The following is a 21,558-nucleotide window of genomic DNA, read 5'->3' on the forward strand; positions in this document are numbered from 1 at the left end:
CGTCACTATGGAGAATAGCGCAGTCCGTTAACGCACTGCGCTATTCTCCATAGACTTGTATGGACAACGCACTGTAACACAAGTGTCAGCGTTCCTTCCGCTGGACGACGCAGCGTCGTTAGTTTGACACTGCGTCCAGCGGAAGGAACGCTGCATGTAACGTTTTTTTGAGCGACGGAAACCTTTATTTTTCACTGCGCATGCTCTTTTTTTTTTTTTTAAATCACAGAAACTTTATTTTGTTTCTCGGTGGCCGAATGTACAGCTGAGCGCCCGGCTGTTGGCATGTGAGAGCGATCAGCTGAGCGCCCGGCCGCCGGCATGTGAGAGCGATCAGCTGAGCGCCCGGCCGCCGGCATGTGAGAGCGATCAGCTGAGTGCCCGGCCGCCGGCATGTGAGAGCGATCAGCTGAGTGCCCGGCCGCTGGCATGTGAGAGCGATCAGCTGAGTGCCCGGCCGCCGGCATGTGAGAGCGATCAGCTGAGTGCCCGGCCGCCGGCATGTGAGAGCGATCAGCCGAGCGCCCGGCCGCCGGAATGTGAGAGCGATCAGCTGAGTGCCCGGCCGCCGGCATGTGAGAGTGATCAGCTGAGCGCCCGGCCACCGGCATGTGAGAGCGATCAGCTGAGCACCCGGCCGCCGGCATGTGAGAGCGATCAGCTGAGCACCCGGCCGCCGGCATGTGAAAGCGATCAGCTGATCGCCCGGCCGCCAGCTATTGAGAGCGATCAGCTGATCGTTCACAATAGTCTGCTGCCGGTAAAACTGTAAAGAAGAAAAGAAAAAAATAATAATAAAAAAAAAAAGCTTTCCGTTGTTTTGTACGATCCGTAGCATCCGTTGCATCCGTCACACAACGCAATGCTACGGAAGCCGTCCAACGCAAGTGTGAAAGTAGCCTAAGAAGGACATAGCTGAGCTAGAGCGGGTGCAGTGAAGAGCGACCAAGGTTACTGAGGGAATGGGTGAACTTGGCAGTCTTATCATAATGCACAAATATATGAAGGGATAATGATCTTTTTTATACATAGGTCTGCAGCTGTGACAAGGGGGCATCCTGAATGACTAGAAAAACGTTTAATCAGCAGATTCTTTACTGTATGAGCAGTAATACTATGGATTCTTTACTGTACGAGCAGTGAGACTATGGATTCTTTACTGTACGAGCAGTGAGATAATGTATTATTTACTGTACAAGCAGTGAGACTATGGATACTTTTCTGTATGAGCAGTTATACAATGGATTCTTTACTGTAAGAGCAGTGAGACTATGGATCATTTACTGTAAAAGCAGTGAGACTATGGATTATTTACTGTACAAGCAATGATACTATAGATTATTTACTATAAGAGCAGTGAGACTATGGATTCTATACCGTACGAGCAGTGATACTATGGATTATTTACTGTACGAGCAGTGAGATTATAGAATATTTACTATAAGAGCAGTGAGACTATGGATTCTATACCGTACGAGCAGTGAGACTATGGATTATTTACTGTACGAGCAGTGAGACTATGGATTCTTTTCTGTATGAGCAGTATTACTATGGATTATTTACTGTACGAGCAGTGAGACTATTGATTCTTTTTTGTATGAGCAGTAATGCTATGGATTATTTTCTGTAAGAGAAGTGAATTTCTTGATTATTTACTGTACGAGCATTAATACTATCGATTCTTTACTGCGAGAGCAGTGAGACTATGGATTCTTTATTATGAGAGCAGTGAAATTCTAGATTATTTACTGAAAATTGGAATTTTTGGATTTCTTTCCAAGCAGCAATACTATGGATTCTTTACTGTTAGAGCAGTGAGACTTTGGAATATTTACTCTAAGAGCAGTGAGATTATAGAACTGTCTGCCACAAGGTGTTCTAATGGATGATTCACTACAAAAGTTCCAGGATGACCTAGATGCCTTTATTGAAAAATATAATAGTACATATTATTATGGGCACTAAATTCTATGATGGGACATTCATCTAAGATACTAGTATGATTGCCGTATGTGGAGTAGGGAAGGAATTTTCCCCTTAATAATGGGCAATTAATATCTATATCTGCCTCCATAAGGTTTTTACCACCTTTTGGATCAACACATTAGGCTATAGGTTGATGGAATTGTGTCTTCCTTCAACCTTAAAACTGTGAAACTCGGCATAGATAATTATTGCAGGGCCATGATGGGATTATATTGTTCAATATTACACAATTTGGCTCTACAAGTTCTTATCATTTGGATGAATACAGGCCCTATACCCTAAGTATATATATATATATATATATATATATATATATATATAAAAATAAATTTCCTAATAGCAGTAGAAATCTAATTAAAACATAATTTAAATGGTTATTTTGTACAAAAACAGGGGTGAAATTCTCCTCTTCGGGATAGGAAGAATTATTTGAGTTTTTCTGTTGATGACCCGTCAGATGGTTTGGTTGATATATAGACGACCTCTTTTTCATATACACATGCCTAGGCTTAGTATTTTCAATCCTACCCCAATAATAACATGCATTTAAAATTAAATGCAATTCACAATAATACCAACATTTTTTTTAGAAATATCATTAATATTTGTGTTTTTCTGTTGATGACCCATTTTTTCTCCAGGTTCAGATGGTTTGGTTGATATATAGACGACCTCTTTTTCATATACACATGCCTAGGCTTAGTATTTTTAATCCTACACCAATAATAACATGCATATAAAATTCAATTCAATTCCCAATAATATCCCAATTTTTTTTTTAGATATTAGCATTAATATTTGAGTTTTTCTGTTGATAAACCATTTTTTCTCTCATTTCAGATGGTTTGGTTGATATATAGACGACCTCTTTTTCATATACACATGCCTAGGCTTAGTATTTTCAATCCTACACCAATAATAACATGCATTTAAAATTTAATGCAATTCACAATAATACCAAATTGATTTTTTTTAGATATATCATTAATATTTGAGTTTTTCTGTTGATAAACCATTTTTTCTCTCATTTCAGATGGTTTGATTGTTATATAGATGACCTCTTTTTCATATACACATGCCCAGGCTTAGTATTCTCAATCCTACACCAATAATAACATGCATATAAAATTCAATTAAATTCCCAATAATGCCCCAATTTTTTTTTAGATATTATCATTAATATTTCTGTTTTTCTGTTGATGAACTATTTTTTCTCCCGTTTCAGATGGTTTGGTTCTTATATAGATGACCTCTTTTTCATATACACATGCCCAGGCTTAGTATTCTCAATCCTACACCAATAATAACATGCATATAAAATTCAATGCAATTCCCAATAATACCCCAAATTTTATTTTTTAGATATATCATTAATATTTGTGTTTTTCTGTTGATGACCCATTTTTTCTCCCACTTCAGATGGTTTGGTTGTTATATAGCTGACCTCTTTTCATATACACATGTCTAGGCTTAGTATTTTCAATCCTACATCAATAATAACATGCATTTAAAATTCAATACAATTCACAATAATACCAAAATTGTTTTTTTTAGATTTTTCATTAATATGAGATCTAAATAATATGGAAAAACAACATCTACAAAATATACAGTGCTGCCATCCTGATCATGTACTAAAACAATGTTCCAGTGGCAGAACTAATTAGAACAAAATGCAATAACACAGAAATTGATAAATTCACAGGGATCTACAGGGTTTGCCATAATTTAATAAGATATAAGAGATATCTTAATTGGGCGGTAACTAATATTTTAGACCATTTTGATAGAAAATAGATTCTATGGCATAAAAATAAGACAAATAAAATGAAAGAAAGTCTCCCATAATTAGATTTATTACAACTTTTAGACCATATTTGTTAAAATATTTTTCATGGAATAAAAATAATATATATAATAATATGGTATTCTAAGATAAACATTTAAAAAAACATTTACCAACTATAAGAACTATTTTATTTTGTTTTAAAATTTGCTTGCGATTTTAACTAATTATGTATGGTGAATATTGTGGTTTTAACAGGATGGAATTAAAGGAATAATTCTAATCTATATGATTGGAATCTGGTGCAACGCTGGAATTTCTGTTTGTTGCATTATATGGAATCATGTGGTACTCCAAAAAAATCTGTGTGTAATGCCCATATTGGCGTCCCAGAGCTGTCCTGCCTTCACCTGCCTATACGTTATGCTGTGGCTGCCCCCGCCCCAGTCAATGCCGCTGCCTCCCAGAGCCTGTGTGCACATCGCAGGCTTCCTGGTTCTGCCTGAAGGGTGTGCATGGCCATGCCCCTTTTCTTAAAGGACCAGCGTACCCTGACCCGTAAGTGCCTCTCAGGTCAACTGAGAGGTCTGCAGGTATTTAACCCTAGAACGCGCAACCATAGAAATCTACACTTTCACATACCTGGGCTAGCAGGCCTGCGAGGCCCCAGGTATGCGTTCTAGGGTTAAGGCACCTTTCCCCTATGGGAGGTGCCTGGGCAATGAGTTTCTTACGTTGCTAGTTCTCAGATCCTCACTGCTGCTGCTGATATTGTGTGTCTTCAAGCTGCTCACTTGTCCCTCTATTACAGTGTATTGCTTATCTGCTGCTGCTAAGATCACTTACGCCAGCTGTCTGCCATGATACAAGCTGCCGCAAGTATCCACGCTGGCCGAAGCTACTGTATCCATCCACTACTCTGCCTCTTCCAGAGACTGTACTGTGTCCGTGGTGAGAAGTGCTGGGGTACCGCAAATCCCCTGGGACTGCTCTCTGCCGGCCGCTTACCAGCGTGTATACCAGTCCAGTTTGCTCCCCCAGGCAAGTGAACGGTACCTTCGGTCCAGTGGACCCACTACCACAGTGCTCACCCTGCGAGCATAACACTGTGCACAGGATACATCCAAGACCATGGGAGTTTTATTTTAGTTTTTTTTGTGCCTTTTTTTCATGTGCCTTTTATGTTGCATGTTTATATCCTTTATATCAGTGCTGGCACCTCTCCTGTTTGCCCTGTACCTAGCTGATATTCCTAAAACAGTGTCACGGAAATTTGGATATGCCGATGACTGGGCACTTGCTATGGTAAGCAAAACAATGGAGGAAGCAGAGGATGTTCTTACAAAAGATCTTAGTGTAATGGGAAAGTACTTCCGACAATGGAGATTAAAACCTAACCCATCAAAAACGGAAGTTTGTTGCTTTCATTTACACAATGCAAGTGCCAAGACTGAACTTAAAGTACAATTTGAAGGCCAATCTGTTAAACACAATTTCAATCCTAAGTACTTAGGTGTAACCCTTGATAGAAGTCTAACTTTTAAATCCCATCTGGATAAATTGGCACAGAAACTGAAAGCGCGCAATAATATTATTCAGAAACTTTGTGGATCCTCCTGGGGCTCGGCAACATCTGTTTTGAGAACATCTACTCTTGCCCTGGTGTACTCTGCTGCAGAATACTGGGCTCCAGCATGGTTAAATAGCTGTCATGTAAACTTAATTGACACTCTGAACAACTCTTTGCGTATAATATCTGGTGCTATTAGACCTACACCTGTTCACTGGTTACCTGTGCTGAGTCATATCGCACCCGCAAATCTAAGAAGACAAAAGCTCCTACTTAAAGAATACACTAAAGTAGGGAATAATGAAAAACTTCCAATACACCAAAATATCAGAGATGTTACAATACAACGATTGAAATCAAGACACCCGCCAATCCGAACTGCAATCACCTTGCATGAACAAGACTTCAATTTAGAGGAGAAATGGCGAGAACTTTGGGTCAATGTAGTAGACGGTGATCCCCAAGTGTTCCCTAATTTACAAAACCCTCCACCAGGCTTCAATCTACCAAGGAAAACATGGGTTACTCTAAATAGTATCAGAACAAACTTTGGCGTTGGTGCAGATTTTATGTATAAGTGGGGAAAATATGACTCTCCGACCTGTGACTGTGGAGCAGATCGTCAAACTATCCAGCACATTGTTGCAGAGTGCCCCCTGAGATCCTACCATAGTGACAAGAAGGATTTCTAGATTGTAAATGATAACGCTATTGCATATATAGAAAATCTTGATATTCAAATTTGATTTTTATCCTTTTGATATTTTTCAATCACTGTCTATTGTCTAGTGTTTACTTTTATATGATGGTAAGATATACGTTCATACGATTAAATAAATCCTTTAGTCAAACGTATAGGAGTATGTCACTACTGAATTTTGGCTAGTACCGTGTTTCCCCGATAGTAAGACACCCCCGATAGTAAGACGTAGTGGTGGTTTTGGGGGGGTCGGCTAATGTAAGACGTACCCCGAAAGTAAGACGTAGTAAAAATTTATTTATTTATTTTTTTTCCTCTTTACAGTACAGTTACAGCGGCCGAGCGCTCAGCTGAGAGCCCTAACATGCCGCCGGCAAAGCGCTCAGCTGAGAGCCCTGACATGCCGCCGGCAAAGCGCTCAGCTGAGAGCCCTGACATGCCGCCGGCAAAGCGCTCAGCTGAGCGCCCTGACATGCCGCCGGCAAAGCGCTCAGCTGAGCGCCCTAACATGCCGGCGGCCGAGCGCTCAGCTGAGCACCCTGACATGCCGCCGGCAAAGCGCTCAGCTGAGCGCCCTGACATGCCGCTGGCAAAGCGCTCAGCTGAGCGCCTTAACATGCCGGCGGCCGAGCGCTCAGCTGAGCACCCTGACATGCCGCCGGCAAAGCGCTCAGCTGAGAGCCCTGACATGCCGGCGGCAAAGCGCTCAGCTGAGCGCCCTGACATGCCGCCGGCAAAGCGCTCAGCTGAGAGCTGACACATGCCGGCGGTCTGGCGCTCAGCTGAACGCCCTGACATGCCGGCGGCTTAGCGCTCAGCTGAGAGCTGACACATGCCGGCGGTTGGGCGCTCAGCTGAGCGCCCTGACATGCCGGCGGCTTAGCGCTCAGCTGAGAGCTGACATGCCGGCGGTCTGGCGCTCAGCTGAACGCCCTGACATGCCGGCGGCTTAGCGCTCAGCTGAGAGCTGACACATGCCGGCGGTCGGGTGCTCAGCTGAACGCTCGGCTACCGAGAAATGTTGAGATGTTGCAGTAATGTTGTCCGTGGTCCATCAGGACCATGGACAACATACAAAATCACACAGCCTCAGTGCCCTCATGTGCAGCCGCTGGTGGTTAAGTTTCCTTAACTTGCGGTACACTTAGGGCGCAATCGCGGCAAGTCCCCATACGGTACATTGCATGGAGACTTGCTGCGATTGCTGTGGGATTTTTTCCAATATAAGACATACCCCGAAAGTAAGACATAGTGGCACTTTTGGGGGTAAAAAGAAAGTAAGACACTGTCTTACTTTCGGGGAAACACGGTATGTAGGTTCGATTTACCCCCCCAAAAATGTAATGTTGTGTTTAAAATCAGAAGGGGCTCACCTGGACAGGAATCATCAGCACGGGAGAAGGTGACCACCGTCCAGAGGACAGCAAACCACGAAGTCCACATGATTATTTGATCTGTACTTTCTTGGTGTCAGATCCCTCAGCAAGTTCCTGAGATGTGAGGAGCGACTCGTCTTATAGATGTCTCCAAGCCTAAGCCTCTCCCCTTCCCATCCCATCGTTAGGAAATACACAGCCCTAATAACTGATGATACGTATCTTTCTTCTCACATGATATTGCGTGCAAAAGAATAATGCTTTCCTTGTGAAGGAAAAATAGTATAATATTGGCTTTATGTCTTATGGATCAGGCTTATGACAACCTCTTAAAGGCAACCTTCCAGCTTTTCTTACATCCATCTCCATTAAGATAACAATACTGGAGTATCATTTCTTAGAACATCGCTCATTGCTTCTTGTCACAAACCACCGGGGGGGTCACTCAGAAATCCCCCGCGCTGGCTACCAGTACGTCACAATCGGGGGGTAACAAGTGGGGGTCACCCCTACTTTATACCTCCCGACCGACAGACAGAGCACGTGACGCGCTCTCTAGCGCCCCTCTTATAGTCAGGCCAATTATGGAATTGCCCGACAATAAGCAAGGAGGCCGCTATACTACTTATGCCGATTATTGAAGGGTCCCCGGTGAGAGTAGGGTATATATTCCCCCGACCTCCGCGGGCGGAATATATAATATCTTCCCGAATCTCACTGGCCTCCCCACAATAATCCTTGGCACAACTCGCTGCCACCAACCGCTTCACGGTAACTATTAGCCGAACACACAGACGTGGGATTCAAGATCGAGATAACAGAACAGCCCAAGATTAATTATATAATTTAATCAGCCTAAAGCACACTAGAAACTACAATATATACAATAGGGAATCTACAGAATATACATATGTCAGAGTACAGTTACAATCAAAGCATGGGTTACAAACAGGCATACACAGTTCCAGCAGTTACCTTGTTGTGTCTGGCCACAGGGGGGCGCTGTACCCAGGTTTCTAGGATCCTTCCCACAGATGTTTCCTACACGTGCCCCCAGCGAAAAGAACCTTGGAAAATGGCCGAAGTAGGGTTATCAACCTGGGCAAATCCAGGTCCCCTCCTACCTTAGTGACCTCACAGGGAGCACTGCTCCACCCCTGGCTGGAGTTATGGACAAATTCACAACATGGAATATGGGCCATAACTTTGCCTGGGAGCGTCGTAGGCGGACGCCAATGCTCTCATTGTGACAGTTATGAATTTAGCTACAGAACGAGGGGACTCATGACCTGTCTACGAGTTCCCATATGGCTGATATCACGCCTGGGGTATTTCCCAAGCTCCCCCTTCCATAAAAAAGGTGTGCCAGCATCGTCCGCCTGCGCAAACACCATTTTTATGGTTGCCATATTTATCGGAGATATGGCTTGCGAGATATGAACCATTTTTTACTGGAGTCGTTCTGTCTGGCTACTTCCAAGCCTTGCTAATGAGATACAACTCTTGTTACAGGGTGACGGCAGGGAGCCATCCTGTGTCCATTGTCCGCACATCATCTCATCTCCATATCAGAGGAGATGGCTGTTGGAGGTGTAAGTGGGATGTGACACCTTCACAGATGCTGGACATTTGAGAACAAGGAGGGAGGGGGGGGCACTGCCAGGGAGTGATGAGAGCAATTATGACTTCTAGTCATAATTCCTCTTCATATCCCAGGATTTACCTCACACTTCTCTGTTAATTAATGCCGAAATTATCAGCTGAATATGATGTGTCCCTTCAAACATTTCATCACTACAGATTGGATAGTGTCACAGATGGGATATGTGTAGTGACACAGACCATTGAGAAGAGTTTGGAGTGAGGAATATGGCATATCATACATGCCAGCCAACTGCTACTTATTCATATTTACACACATGCTAACCTGCCGCAAGAAGAGGTCACCAAAAAATCCAATATCAAGATCTGGGAACAAATGGCAGATGACAAAGTTAATTGGAGCAAGGAAACAGCCCTGACCCGAGCAGACCCCCTGGTGACAAAAGTAATTCAGCTAGGGAAGTGGGCGGGCAAGTGCTGGCTTCAGAGGAGCTTCAAGGGGGACTTTTCAGTCAGTCTGGGGTAAAAATTATAGAATCAGGTTGACATAGCTCCCACAAATATGGCAGGCATATTTTCGGCCCCAGGACGGTGAGACGCACGTCACACATATTTTGCCTGAGTTGTCGGACGTGCGTATCAGCCCATAATTAATAACTAGCCGAAGGAAGACAATAGGCACATCATATTTCCTAGCTAGGAATAGATAAAATCATATCAAGAAACATGCTGGTAATATCTTCCGCGTGACACGCTCAGAGGCCGAGATATGAGGAAAGCTGCCATCTCATAATTTTCTGTAACCTGACGGCACATGCCATGTCTAGACCTGTCATAGGCCAACAGGTGGGCAATACATGGGAGGTACATGGGTTGATAAAAACCAAAGTGGACATTTTAGAAGAGGTTCTTCCCAGAGAGGTCACATCTAGTAAACATGTGGCGAGTCCCAAGGAAACTAGTGGCTCCACAGCACCTCCCCTGTGCCAAGCCAGTACCAGGCCTAATCATAAGGAACAAGAAAACTGATTTATCTGTATATCTGTTTGGAACTATCTCTTACTCGTATCCACATTTCCGACTATAATATGTCTAAATCTTTCTTTTATATCTTGTTTTATCTACTGTGCCCTTAAGGCGATTAAATATATAAATTAATCTTGGGCTGATCTTTTGTCTCGATCAACGACTCACATGTCCATGAGCTTGTTTTTGTATTACATGCTACCTGGGCTGGTTTCTGGTGTGATATAGTCCTGTTAACAGACCAGGCCTATATCTAACAAGGAACTGGTGGCAGACTACTGGACTGGCTGAGCCCTGTTTCACTGGGGCTAGTGAAAAGGATCTGACGGCCTGTCGGGGTTGTGAGTGTGTGGGGTGTCGTGCCAGAGGTTGCGCGGCCAGCTCTATCTCCCTCCCCTTGTCTCTCTGTGCATGCTTGGACAGAAGGTGTCAGTGTTACACTGCGCCAAGCTGACCTTAAGTACCCCTTTAGGGTGCGGAACGTCACGTGTTAGGGAAAGTGATGAGGTTGTACCGTGTGGCTTTGATGTATTGGAAACGTCAGGATGGGGCTGCGAGCTGCGGGTTCATCACAGATTGACGGACAGTGGGTGGATGTCTGTGTGACTCCCTTGGCTGTTTGTGACATATGGTGACACCCCGTTTTTTTTTAAATTAATTCATCATATTTATTTGCAGGAGTGATAACAAAGGAATAGCAAAACAGTAATTACATTACATCACAGGATCACAGCTGACTCTTTCTGTGAGGTAAAACATTTTTAAAAAAAAGCAAGCAGGTAAATGTTTTACCTCACAGAAAGAATCAGCTGTGATCCCGTGCTGTAATGTAATACTCTTTAGTCTCCCCCTGCCCAGGAGATGTGGCATGGTCAGACCTCAGCATGGGATCATAGCTGATTCTTTTTGTGAGATAAAACATTTCCCGACTTGTTCTTTAAAAATCATTTACCTGTGTAATGTGGCCGTGTCTGACCGTACAGAGACATGGTCTGATCATACCACATCTCCGGGGCAGGGGTAGACGTACAAGACACTACAGCACGGGATCGCAGCTGATTCTTTCTGTGAGGTAACACACTTCCCTGCTTGTTTTTAAAAAATGTTTTGCCTCAAAGAAAGCATATTTTGTGATCCCATGCTATAATGTTTGTATATATTTTTTTTTACATCCTCCCCTGCCCAGGAGATGTGGTATGATCAGACCTTGTCCCTGTACAGTAAGACACAGCCATTACCCAGTACAGAGCAGGGACACATACCGTATATAAGATTATCTCAGCACAGGAACATTTTTATTCCAAGAGACATAACTGTTTTTATTTTTCCGTCGAAAAGGGCGTGTGAGGGCTTATTTATTGCGGGACGAGTTGTGCTTTTGAATGACACCATTTATTTTATCATATAATGTAATGGTAAAAGGGGAAACAATTCGTGGTGTGGCAAAAAAGTAAATAAAAAGTTAAATTCTACAATTTTTTATTTATTTATTTATTTATTTATTTATTTATTTATAGCATTCATTTTACCAAAAATCTGACCTGGTAGTGTGATTCTCCGGGTCAGTACGATTACGTAGTGGTGAAATGTTTTTTTTGGTTTTTTTTTTAAACTTTTAAAAAATAATCTTGCTTGTGTCATGACATTCCGAGAGCCGTAAAGTTTTACATTTTTGGGATTTGCGGCTGTATGAGGAATTGTTTTTGTGTCCCAAAATGTTGTTTTTATTGATATTATTTTGGTGTATACTCGAAATTTTGGTCGCTGTTATTAGATTCTTTTTCTGTTGTTGCAATTTTGGTTTTTCGTTTTTTTTTTCCTCGTTACACTGTTTACCTATCGGATTCATTTATTTTATCTTTTTATATATTGAACTTTTATGAATGCAACAATACTAAATATGTATATGTGTTAGTTTGTTTTTTTTTATTCCCTAATTTATTAATATGGTAAAAGGGGGCGATTTTAACTTTTACATTTTTTTCATATTGTTTTAAAACTTTTTTTCTACTTAACCCCTTAACGACCAAAGATGTACTGATACATGTACTTGGTCGCCTCCCTCCGGTTACTGTAGGCTCCGGCGGCGAGCCCATGCTATTCCGATCAGCAGATGTGTGCAGCTAACAGGCACGGGTGGATCAGAGATCCACCTGCGCCTGTTAACCAGTTAAATCGCGATGTCAAACACTGACAGCGCGATTTAAAGAGCCGTGGTGGGAATTGCACCATTCCCCGTTGCCATCAACGGTTACATGGTCACGGGGCTCCAATGTGGTGTCATGGTAGTGCAGGGTCAACTGATAACCCCTGACGCTGCTATGACTCACTGCCTATGAGAGCCGACAGAGTGCCACCACTCACAGGAGATCAGCATTTCTGCTGATTAGAGCAATGCTGCTGTGATCACCAGAAATGTACAGGTGATAATAATATAATAATAATTTTTATTTCTATAGCGCCAACATATTCCGCAGAACTTTACAATTCATGTGATCACACAGATGATCAAACTGTGCAGTGATAAAGTCCCCTAGGGAGACTAGTAAATTAAATAAAAAATGTAAAAAAGTTTAAAAAAATATGAAAAAATAAAAAAAACCTAAAATTCAAACTACCCCCCCATTTGCCCTGTTGAAAATAAAACAATGGGAAAAAAAATACACATATTTGATATTGTCGCGTTCAGAAATGCCCGATTTATCAAAATATAAAATCAATTAATCTGATTGGAACACGGTGTGGCGAGAAATTTTTTTTCAAAAGACAAAATTACGTTTTTTGTTTGCCGCAACAGTTAATTAAAATGCAATAACAGGAGATCAAAACGTGGCATCTGCACAAAAATGGTATAACTAAAACGTCTAGCTCAAGAGGCAAAAAATAAGTCACCACTGAGTCCCAGATCCTTAAAAATCAGACTGTTACCGGTCGCGGAAAATGGCAACAAAAGCGCAATTCTATTTCTGGACAAATTTATGTTGTTTTTTTTTTAACCCCTTAGATAAAGGTAAACCTATATATGTTTGGTGTCTACGAACTCGTACCGACGTGAGGCATCACACCGACCCATCAGTTTTACCATAAAGTGAACACAGTGAATAAAATATCCCAAAAACAATCACGCAATTGCATTGTTTTTGCAATTTCACCGCACTTGGAATTTTTTTCCTGTTTTCCAGTACACTGTAGGGTAAAATGAATGGTGTCATTCAAAAGTACAACTCATCCCGCAAAAAATAAGCCCTTATATGGCAAGATTGACGGAAAAATAAAAAATAAAGTAATGGCTCTCGGGAGAAGGGGAGCGAAAGCTCAAAAATCGCCCAGAGGTTAATAAAACATTTTGTCTTCTACTTAATAGTCACCTTAAGGGACTTGACCCTGCAATAGTCTGATCACTTGTTCTATATAGTTACCATAGCAACCAGTAAAGTCCCAACTCTCATTTCTTAGTTTAAAGCATTTTATCAATGAGTTGCTATGGGCAACTGCACCATTTATCCCCTTTTCCCTAGTTTTAATACAGAAACCGTAAAATGTGGATGGATTTAGCTGGTTACAGATTAAATTACAAAGAATATTAACAGATAATTGTATTTTAAAACCTATGGTTGGTTTAATAAAGTTTTGTTGAATCAAGCGCTCCCTGTTATGTCTTGTTAATAAAGATTGTTGAAAAAAAAAAAAAAAAAAAAAAGCTGTGTTTGCAGGACCCGGAAGTAGAATGAGAAGTCCTGGAGCAGCACATGTAGAGGAGCCACGGTGAGTGCAGGCGCTATAAAGGGGATGCAGTGTAAAGAGCCCTTGTTTTCAGATATAATGGTAGAACTACAAGTCCCAGGATACTTCGGTAAAGCAGATAGTAATACAATCCAGTGCATTGAATTCCCCTCCACATTGCAGAATGCTGTCCACAACTGCGGCTCTGCTGCTGGTGTGGAACTACAACTCCCAGCATGCATGCATCTATGTAGTTTTATTATTATGGGGTAGGGGGTGCAGTTTGGGTGACAGAATGGAGAGCGACTGTTGAGATCTTCAAGGGAATGTCTTTGATGAGAAAAATCAATTTTTATCAGGTATATGTGATATTGTGACAGAAGAGGGACAGTCCTCACCGGGAGGCTGGGGGCAGAAGAGGGACAGTCGTCACCGGGAGGCTGGGGGCAGAAGAGGGACAGTCCTCACCGGGAGGCTGGGGGCAGAAGAGGGACAGTCCTCACCGGGAGGCTGGGGGCAGAAGAGGGACAGTCCTCACCGGGAGGCTGGGGGCAGAAGAGGGACAGTCCTCACCGGGAGGCTGGGGGCAGAAGAGGGACAGTCCTCACCGGGAGGCTGGGGGCAGAAGAGGGACAGTCCTCACCGGGAGGCTGGGGGCAGAAGAGGGACAGTCCTCACCGGGAGTCTGGGGGCAGAGGAGGGACAGTCCTCACCGGGAGGCTGGGGGCAGAAGAGGGACAGTCCTCACCGGGAGGCTGGGGGCAGAAGAGGGACAGTCCTCACCGGGAGGCTGGGGGCAGAAGAGGGACAGTCCTCACCGGGAGGCTGGGGGCAGAAGAGGGACAGTCCTCACCGGGAGGCTGGGGGCAGAAGAGGGACAGTCCTCACCGGGAGGCTGGGGGCAGAGGAGGGACAGTCCTCACCGGGAGGCTGGGGGCAGAGGAGGGACAGTCCTCACCGGGAGGCTGGGGGCAGAGGAGGGACAGTCCTCACCGGGAGGCTGGGGGCAGAGGAGGGACAGTCCTCACCGGGAGGCTGGGGGCAGAGGAGGGACAGTCCTCACCGGGAGGCTGGGGGCAGAGGAGGGACAGTCCTCACCGGGAGGCTGGGGGCAGAGGAGGGACAGTCCTCACCGGGAGGCTGGGGGCAGAGGAGGGACAGTCCTCACCGGGAGGCTGGGGGCAGAGGAGGGACATTGTCCCTGGGAGGCTCAGACTAAAACTGTGGGGGCAAGATTAAGAGTCAGTCGTCCGGGACACAAACAGGAGGGCACATCAGAAGCTCCTGTATAGGAAGTGATTGGAGCTCTGCAGTATTAATATAATAGAAATAACAAAATAAGAAATATCTAATATGGATATATACATTATATATATATATATTTTGTGTTTACTATTTATATTTCATTGCCGTCTATCAGATCCCCTCATCTTTACTATTTGGGGCCGCACACACCTATTCTACAAAAATGAAGGTGGAAGGATTAAAAAAGAAACCTAAGAAGGAGAAAAAGAAGAAAAATGCCAAGGCCCTGTGAGTGTGTGTATACTGTATATGTATATAATATGAAAATTTAGCAGCGATCCTGATGTTGGGGGTGCAATACTTCTGCAAGCGACCAGTCGAGAAGAATCCAAATGTAGAAAAATAGATTGGGAGCAGCAGTGTAAAGGCCCTGACACACACACACACACACACACACACACACACACACACACACACACACACCTGTGGTTGCAGTGAAATTGTGGACAATCAGTGGCAGGTTTGTGGCTGTGTACAAATGGAACAATATGTCCATGATTTCACTGCAACCACAGATCTGCCAAAGACTTATCTCTGCGTGTGACGGGGCCATTATGGAGGTCAGGGGGAGAAAGTGGCCTTTATTCTCACAGACACGATGTATGAGAGAGTCTGCACAGGAGGCATTAAAATGTCAGATTAAACTGCATGAATAAAATCCACTTTATTTTTTTTGCTGACATCCAATGATGTGCTGCTTCCAATGTATTTTGCTCTCACTCTCTGTCGCTCTCCGTCACTCTCTCAATGTCACTCTTGCGCTCCTTCGCTCTCTCAATGCCGCTCTCGCGCTCCGTTGCTCTCTTTGTGTCGCTCTCGCGCTCCGTCGCTCTCTCAATGCCGCTCTCGCGCTCCGTTGCTCTCTCTGTGTCGCTCTCGCACTCCGTCGCTCTCTCTGTGTCACTCTGGTACTCTCAATGTTGCACTTCTTAGATCTCTCAATGTCGCTCTGGCGCTCTGTTGCACTTCGCCTCTCCTTAGATCTCACTCTTGCACTCTTTCTCTTGTGCTCCGCTGCTCTCTTAATGTCGCTCTCTGTCACTCTCTCAATGTCGCTCTCGCGCTCCGTCGCTCTCTGTGTCGCTCTCGCGCTCCGTCGCTCTCTCAATGTCACTCTCGCGCTCCGTCGCTCTCTGTGTCGCTCTCGCACTCCGTCGCTCTCTCAATGTCACTCTCGCGATCCGTCGCTCTCAATGTCACTTTCGCGCTCCGTTGCTCTCTCTGTCGCTCTCGCACTCCGTCGCTCTCTCTGTGTCGCTCTGGTACTCTCAATGTTGCTCTTCTTAGATCTCTCAATGTCGCTCTGGCGCTCTGTTGCACTTCGCCTCTCCTTAGATCTCACTCTTGCACTCTTTCTCTCGTGGTCCACTGCTCTCTTAATGTCGCTCTCTGTCACTCTCTCAATGTCGATCTTGTGCTCTGTTGCTCTGTCACGCTTCGTCACTCCTTAGATCTCTCACGCTTCGTTGCTCTCTTAATGTCGCTCTCGCGCTCTCAATGTCACACTCCTTGGATCTCACTTTTGCTCTCCGTTGCTCTCTCAATGTTGCACTCCTTAGATCTCATTCTCACCCTCCATCGCTTAGTCATTGTCGCGTTCCGTTGCTCTCTCAATCTCGCGCTCCGTCACTCCTTAGATCTCACTCTCGCAGTCCGTTGCTCTTGTGCTGCGCTGCTCTCTCAATGTCGCGCTCCTTAAATCTCTTGCGTTCCATTGCTCTCACAATGTTGTTCTTGTGCTCTGTTGCTCTGTCGCTCCTTAGATCTCGTCTCGACCTTTGTCGCTCTCAATGTCGCACTCCTTAGATCTCGTCTCGACCTTTGGCGCTCTCAATGTCGCACTCCTTAGATCTCGTCTCGACCTTTGTCGCTCTCAATGTCGCTCTCCTTAGATCTCGTCTCGACCTTTGTCGCTCTCAATGTCGCACTCCTTAGATCTCGTCTCGACCTTTGGCGCTTCAAATGTCGCACTCCTTAGATCTCGTCTCGACCTTTGGCGCTCTCAATGTCGCACTCCTTAGATCTCGTCTCGACCTTTGTCGCTCTCAATGTCGCACTCCTTAGATCTCGTCTCGACCTTTGTCGCTCTCAATGTCGCACTCCTTAGATCTCGTCTCGACCTTTGTCGCTCTCAATGTCGCACTCCTTAGATCTCGTCTCGACCTTTGGCGCTCTCAATGTCGCACTCCTTAGATCTCGTCTCGACCTTTGTCGCTCTCAATGTCGCTCTCCTTAGATCTCGTCTCGACCTTTGTCGCTCTCAATGTCGCACTCCTTAGATCTCGTCTCGACCTTTGGCGCTTCAAATGTCGCACTCCTTAGATCTCGTCTCGACCTTTGTCGCTCTCAATGTCGCACTCCTTAGATCTCGTCTCGACCTTTGTCGCTCTCAATGTCGCACTCCTTAGATCTCGTCTCGACCTTTGTCGCTCTCAATGTCGCACTCCTTAGATCTCGTCTCGACCTTTGTCGCTCTCAATGTCGCACTCCTTAGATCTCGTCTCGACCTTTGGCGCTCTCAATGTCGCACTCCTTAGATCTCACTCTTCCTCTCCGTTGTTCTCTCAATGTTGCGCTCCTTAGATTTCATGCTCCATCGCTTTCTCAATGTCGCTCTCCTTAGATCTCACTCTTCCTCTCCGTTGTTCTCTCAATGTTGTGCTCCTTAGATTTCACGCTCCATCGCTTTCTCAATGTCGCTCTCCTTAGATCTCACTCTCACGCTCCATCGCTTTCTCAATGTCACTGTTGCGTTCCATTGCGCTCTCAATCTCACGCTCTTTCCTTCCTTAGATCTCACACTCTGTTGCTCTTTAAATCTCAATCTCGCTCCATCGCACTATCGATATCGCTCTGTCGATCTCGCGATTGCCCTTTAAGGTCTTGATTGAGCAACCTTTATGTTTTGCAATGTAAAACAGAATTTGGATTTTCCTTCTCCTGTCATAGTTCTTCTTGGACAATCAATTACTGGTATACAAGCAATTATTCTCCTGATCCATAGAACAGCGCCCTTCTTGTCAGTGTAACTTCTGTGTGCTGTCTGAACTTACAATAAATGTGGAGAGGTGCATGCTGGGAGGCAGAGATGTTAAGGCATCGTGTGCATGGGAACATCAGACTCACCAGGTGTCATAAAGTTGCCCCTGGATCTGTACCGTGCACCATGCCAGTACCCTTCCTCCATGCTTGATACAAGAAGTTAGTGACATGTTGATATATGGAGAGTGTAAATCAGACGTTTAAATGGCCATACACGCCAGATCCTTCTTACATCCTCAAGAACATGCGCACTCAACTTTACTGAGCATTCATGTGTTTTCTATAGAACAAAGGAGACAAGTCTCTATTCCCTGAGGAGACAAATTAGACATGTTGAAATGCAACATGCCTGATCCTTTCTTCCTTCAATGTCTGAATGCAGAGAGATCCCCACAATAGGCAGAATTTCTGGATACTATGGAGGTGGCACTGAGCTATAGCTTGTTTATTTAAACGTAATAAGAATATCTGTTTATATAAATAATCAAAATGTAGATGTAGTTGCATAATTATCTGTCTGTCTATGTAGCAATTGCACAGACCTATAGTATAATTCAAAGTTGTATAGTCATGAAGGAGTTAACCAAAGATGATGAAGCCAGAATGTGAAGCTGCAAAAGTGTTATCAGTAATGTTCACACAGAAGGAATGTACGGGAGGCTGGCCATAGCTGTTAGAAATTGGGGAGTAAAAGTACTCCCTGTTTAGCTTCAAGGTTATTCATGCTTACTTACTGTATAATTGGATCTATCGAATTATACGAGTCAGTTGATGACGCTGGCTGAAAGAGAGAGCATGTCTGTGTGTTCTTTGTCTTATATACATTGATATATTGGCACTGATATATAGCTAATACGGCACCGTCTCTGGATATCCCAAACGAAGACTCCGTTAGCAGTCTTCACCAAAAATCTCTACCCTGACAATCCCAATACAGCTGCGCTTCCTCTTTCCTGTCTGCTAGTGAACAGTGATCTACTTCTCATTACTGTTTTCGATAGTACATTATTTTTTACTCTTTTCAGGCGGGAAACAAAAATCTCTGAAGTTGAACCCGCAGTTGAGAGTTATGTAGCGGGAGAAGTGTCCGACAGCTTGTTCCCGAAGAAATCAAATGCGGGTACAACAGCGCTGTCGTCTCTCTTTGATACCAAGACGTCCTCCGCTCAGCCCCTCTATGTTCCTGTTGTAATTGTGAGTTTTTTTATTTGTATTATTGGGGTTGTAGATGACTAGAAAAAAATTCTATTGAAATAAAGCATTGCCACTCTTACCTACTGGCTGTATTTGGTACTGCAGCTCAGCCTCATTCACTTATGGACTGCAATACCAGACCCCCCAAAAAATGTATGGGGCCGAAAGTGTGTGCCCCCTTGAAATTATTCCAGAAAATGAAGTATTTCTCCTGGTAAATGATTTCAATTACACATTCTGTTATACACATTTATTTCCTTTGTGTGTATGGGAACAACAAGAAAAGGCAAAATGACATCATTTCAAACAAAACTCTTAAAATGGGCCAGACAAAATTGTTGGCACCTTTCCAAAATTGTGGGTAAACAAGCACATGATACTCATTCAAACTCACCTGTGGCAAGTAAAAGGTGTGGGCAATATGGAAATCACACCTAAAACTAGATAAAAAGGGGAGAAGTTGACTCAATCTTTGCATTGTGTGTCTGTGTGCCCCACTAAGCATGGAGAACAGAAAGGAGAAGAGAACTGTCTGCGGACTTGAACCAAAATTGTTGAAAAATATCAACAATCTCAAGGTTACGAGTCCTTTTCCACAGATCTTGATGTTCCTTCGTCTACAGTGCGCAACATAATCAAAACGTTTACAACCCATGGCACTGTAGCTAATCTCCCTGGACAGCAGAAAAAAATTCATGAAAGGTTGCAACGCAGGATAGTATGGATGGTGGATAAGGATAGTATGGATGGTGGATAAAATGCCCCAATCACGTTCCATAGAAATTCAAGCTGTTCTGCAGGCTTAGTTCGCACTGACACAAACGCCCCCTATCTGTCCACATCTGAATGAAATTAAACGCTATAGAGGAGACCCAGGAGGACCCCACTGCTGACACAGATGTTAAAAAGCAGCACTGAAATTTGCAAAAATGTACATGAGTAACCAAAATCCGCAGGAAAAGTCACTGCGGGCCGGAGGTTCCTCACCCCTGCTCTATACCAAGGCCATGATCAGTCCTGGATTATTAACATTTGACTTAATAATTATTATTATTATTATAATTTTTATTGCTGTTAGTATTGCTATTCTTATTATTGCTATTACTATTATTATTATTATTGCTATTACTATTATTATTAGTATTATTATTATTGTTGCTATTATTTTTATTGCTATTATTGTTGCTATTATTATTATTATTACTACTATCATTATTGCTATTATTATTGCTATTATTGCTATTATTATTACTATTGCTATTATTATTATTGCTAATATTATTGCTATCGCTATTATTACTATTATTGCTATTACTCTTATTATTGCTATTATTGCTATTATTATTCTTATTGTTTTTATTATTATTATTACTATTATTGTTTTTATTATTATTACTATTATTATTATTATTATTGCTATTATTTTTATTTTTATTTTTTGGGGGGTTTATAGACAAAAACTAAAAGAAAATTTCCAGAGCCAGATGACGCCAAAAAGAGTAAGCAATCGCTCACTGTCCTTCAAGAAGTTGAGCCGAAGAGCAAGGTCGCTAAAAAAGAGACCACCCTATCTGAAAAGCGAGTGGAGGACAGGTACGATCAGGCCAATAAAGCGAAAACTGTGGCTCCAAGGCACCAATTTTGGACCAGAAAGTGTCTTTGGACTTTTGACTTGTCCCCCCACCACAGTTAACTATAGGGTTTTTCTTCTAGGATATCAGAATACTATAAATCTTAGGTCACGGCTCCTTAATGTTAAGTTATTACAGAGATACATTTGCTTTAGTCCATTAAGGTCACAACAGAATCAGACACTTTCTGATTTTTCACTCTCATATTGCCTGCATTGATTTTCTTTGTCGCTCCATTGGGAGACCCAGACAATTGGGTGTATAGCTTCTGCCTCCGGAGGCCACACAAAGTATTACACTTAAAAGTGTAAAGCCCCTTCCCTTCTGCCTATACACCCCCCGTGCATCACGGGCTCCTCATTTTTTATGCTTTGTGCGAAGGAGGCTGACATCCACGCATAGCTCCACATCTTAGTCAGCAGCAGCTGCTGACTATGTCGGATGGAAGAAAAGAGGGCCCATACTAGGGCCCCCAGCATGCTCCCTTCTCACCCCACTCTGGTCGGCGGTGCTGTTAAGGTTGAGGTACCCATTGCGGGTACATAGGCAGGAGCCACATGCTGTTTTCCTTCCCCATCCCTTAATGGGCTCTGGGTGAAGTGGGATCCTAATCGGTC

The 21,558-nt window shown here is 43.6% G+C and overlaps 2 protein-coding genes across 2 annotated transcripts in view; one reads left to right on the forward strand and one right to left on the reverse strand.

The window, feature by feature from the left end:
• The window catches only part of LOC142251433 (ficolin-1-like), a 38,011-nt gene extending 30,463 nt beyond the window's left edge, over positions 1 to 7,548 (reverse strand). Inside the window, exon 1 of the mRNA XM_075324232.1 lies at positions 7,416 to 7,548. Within this exon, the coding sequence (XP_075180347.1) occupies positions 7,416 to 7,485 (70 nt within the window). The 5' untranslated portion in view covers positions 7,486 to 7,548. The remainder of the gene's footprint in view (positions 1 to 7,415) is intronic.
• Positions 7,549 to 13,758: 6,210 nt separating this feature from the next.
• RBM34 (RNA binding motif protein 34) overlaps positions 13,759 to 21,558 on the forward strand; it is a 53,929-nt gene continuing 46,129 nt past the window's right edge. Inside the window, exons 1-4 of the mRNA XM_075322857.1 lie at positions 13,759 to 13,811; positions 15,190 to 15,302; positions 19,142 to 19,310; positions 20,764 to 20,903. Coding sequence (XP_075178972.1) covers positions 15,238 to 15,302; positions 19,142 to 19,310; positions 20,764 to 20,903 — 374 coding nt within the window. The 5' untranslated portion in view covers positions 13,759 to 13,811; positions 15,190 to 15,237. The remainder of the gene's footprint in view (positions 13,812 to 15,189; positions 15,303 to 19,141; positions 19,311 to 20,763; positions 20,904 to 21,558) is intronic.

This window comes from Anomaloglossus baeobatrachus, chromosome 9 (assembly GCF_048569485.1).
Source record: "Anomaloglossus baeobatrachus isolate aAnoBae1 chromosome 9, aAnoBae1.hap1, whole genome shotgun sequence".
Lineage (NCBI taxonomy): Eukaryota > Metazoa > Chordata > Amphibia > Anura > Aromobatidae > Anomaloglossus > Anomaloglossus baeobatrachus.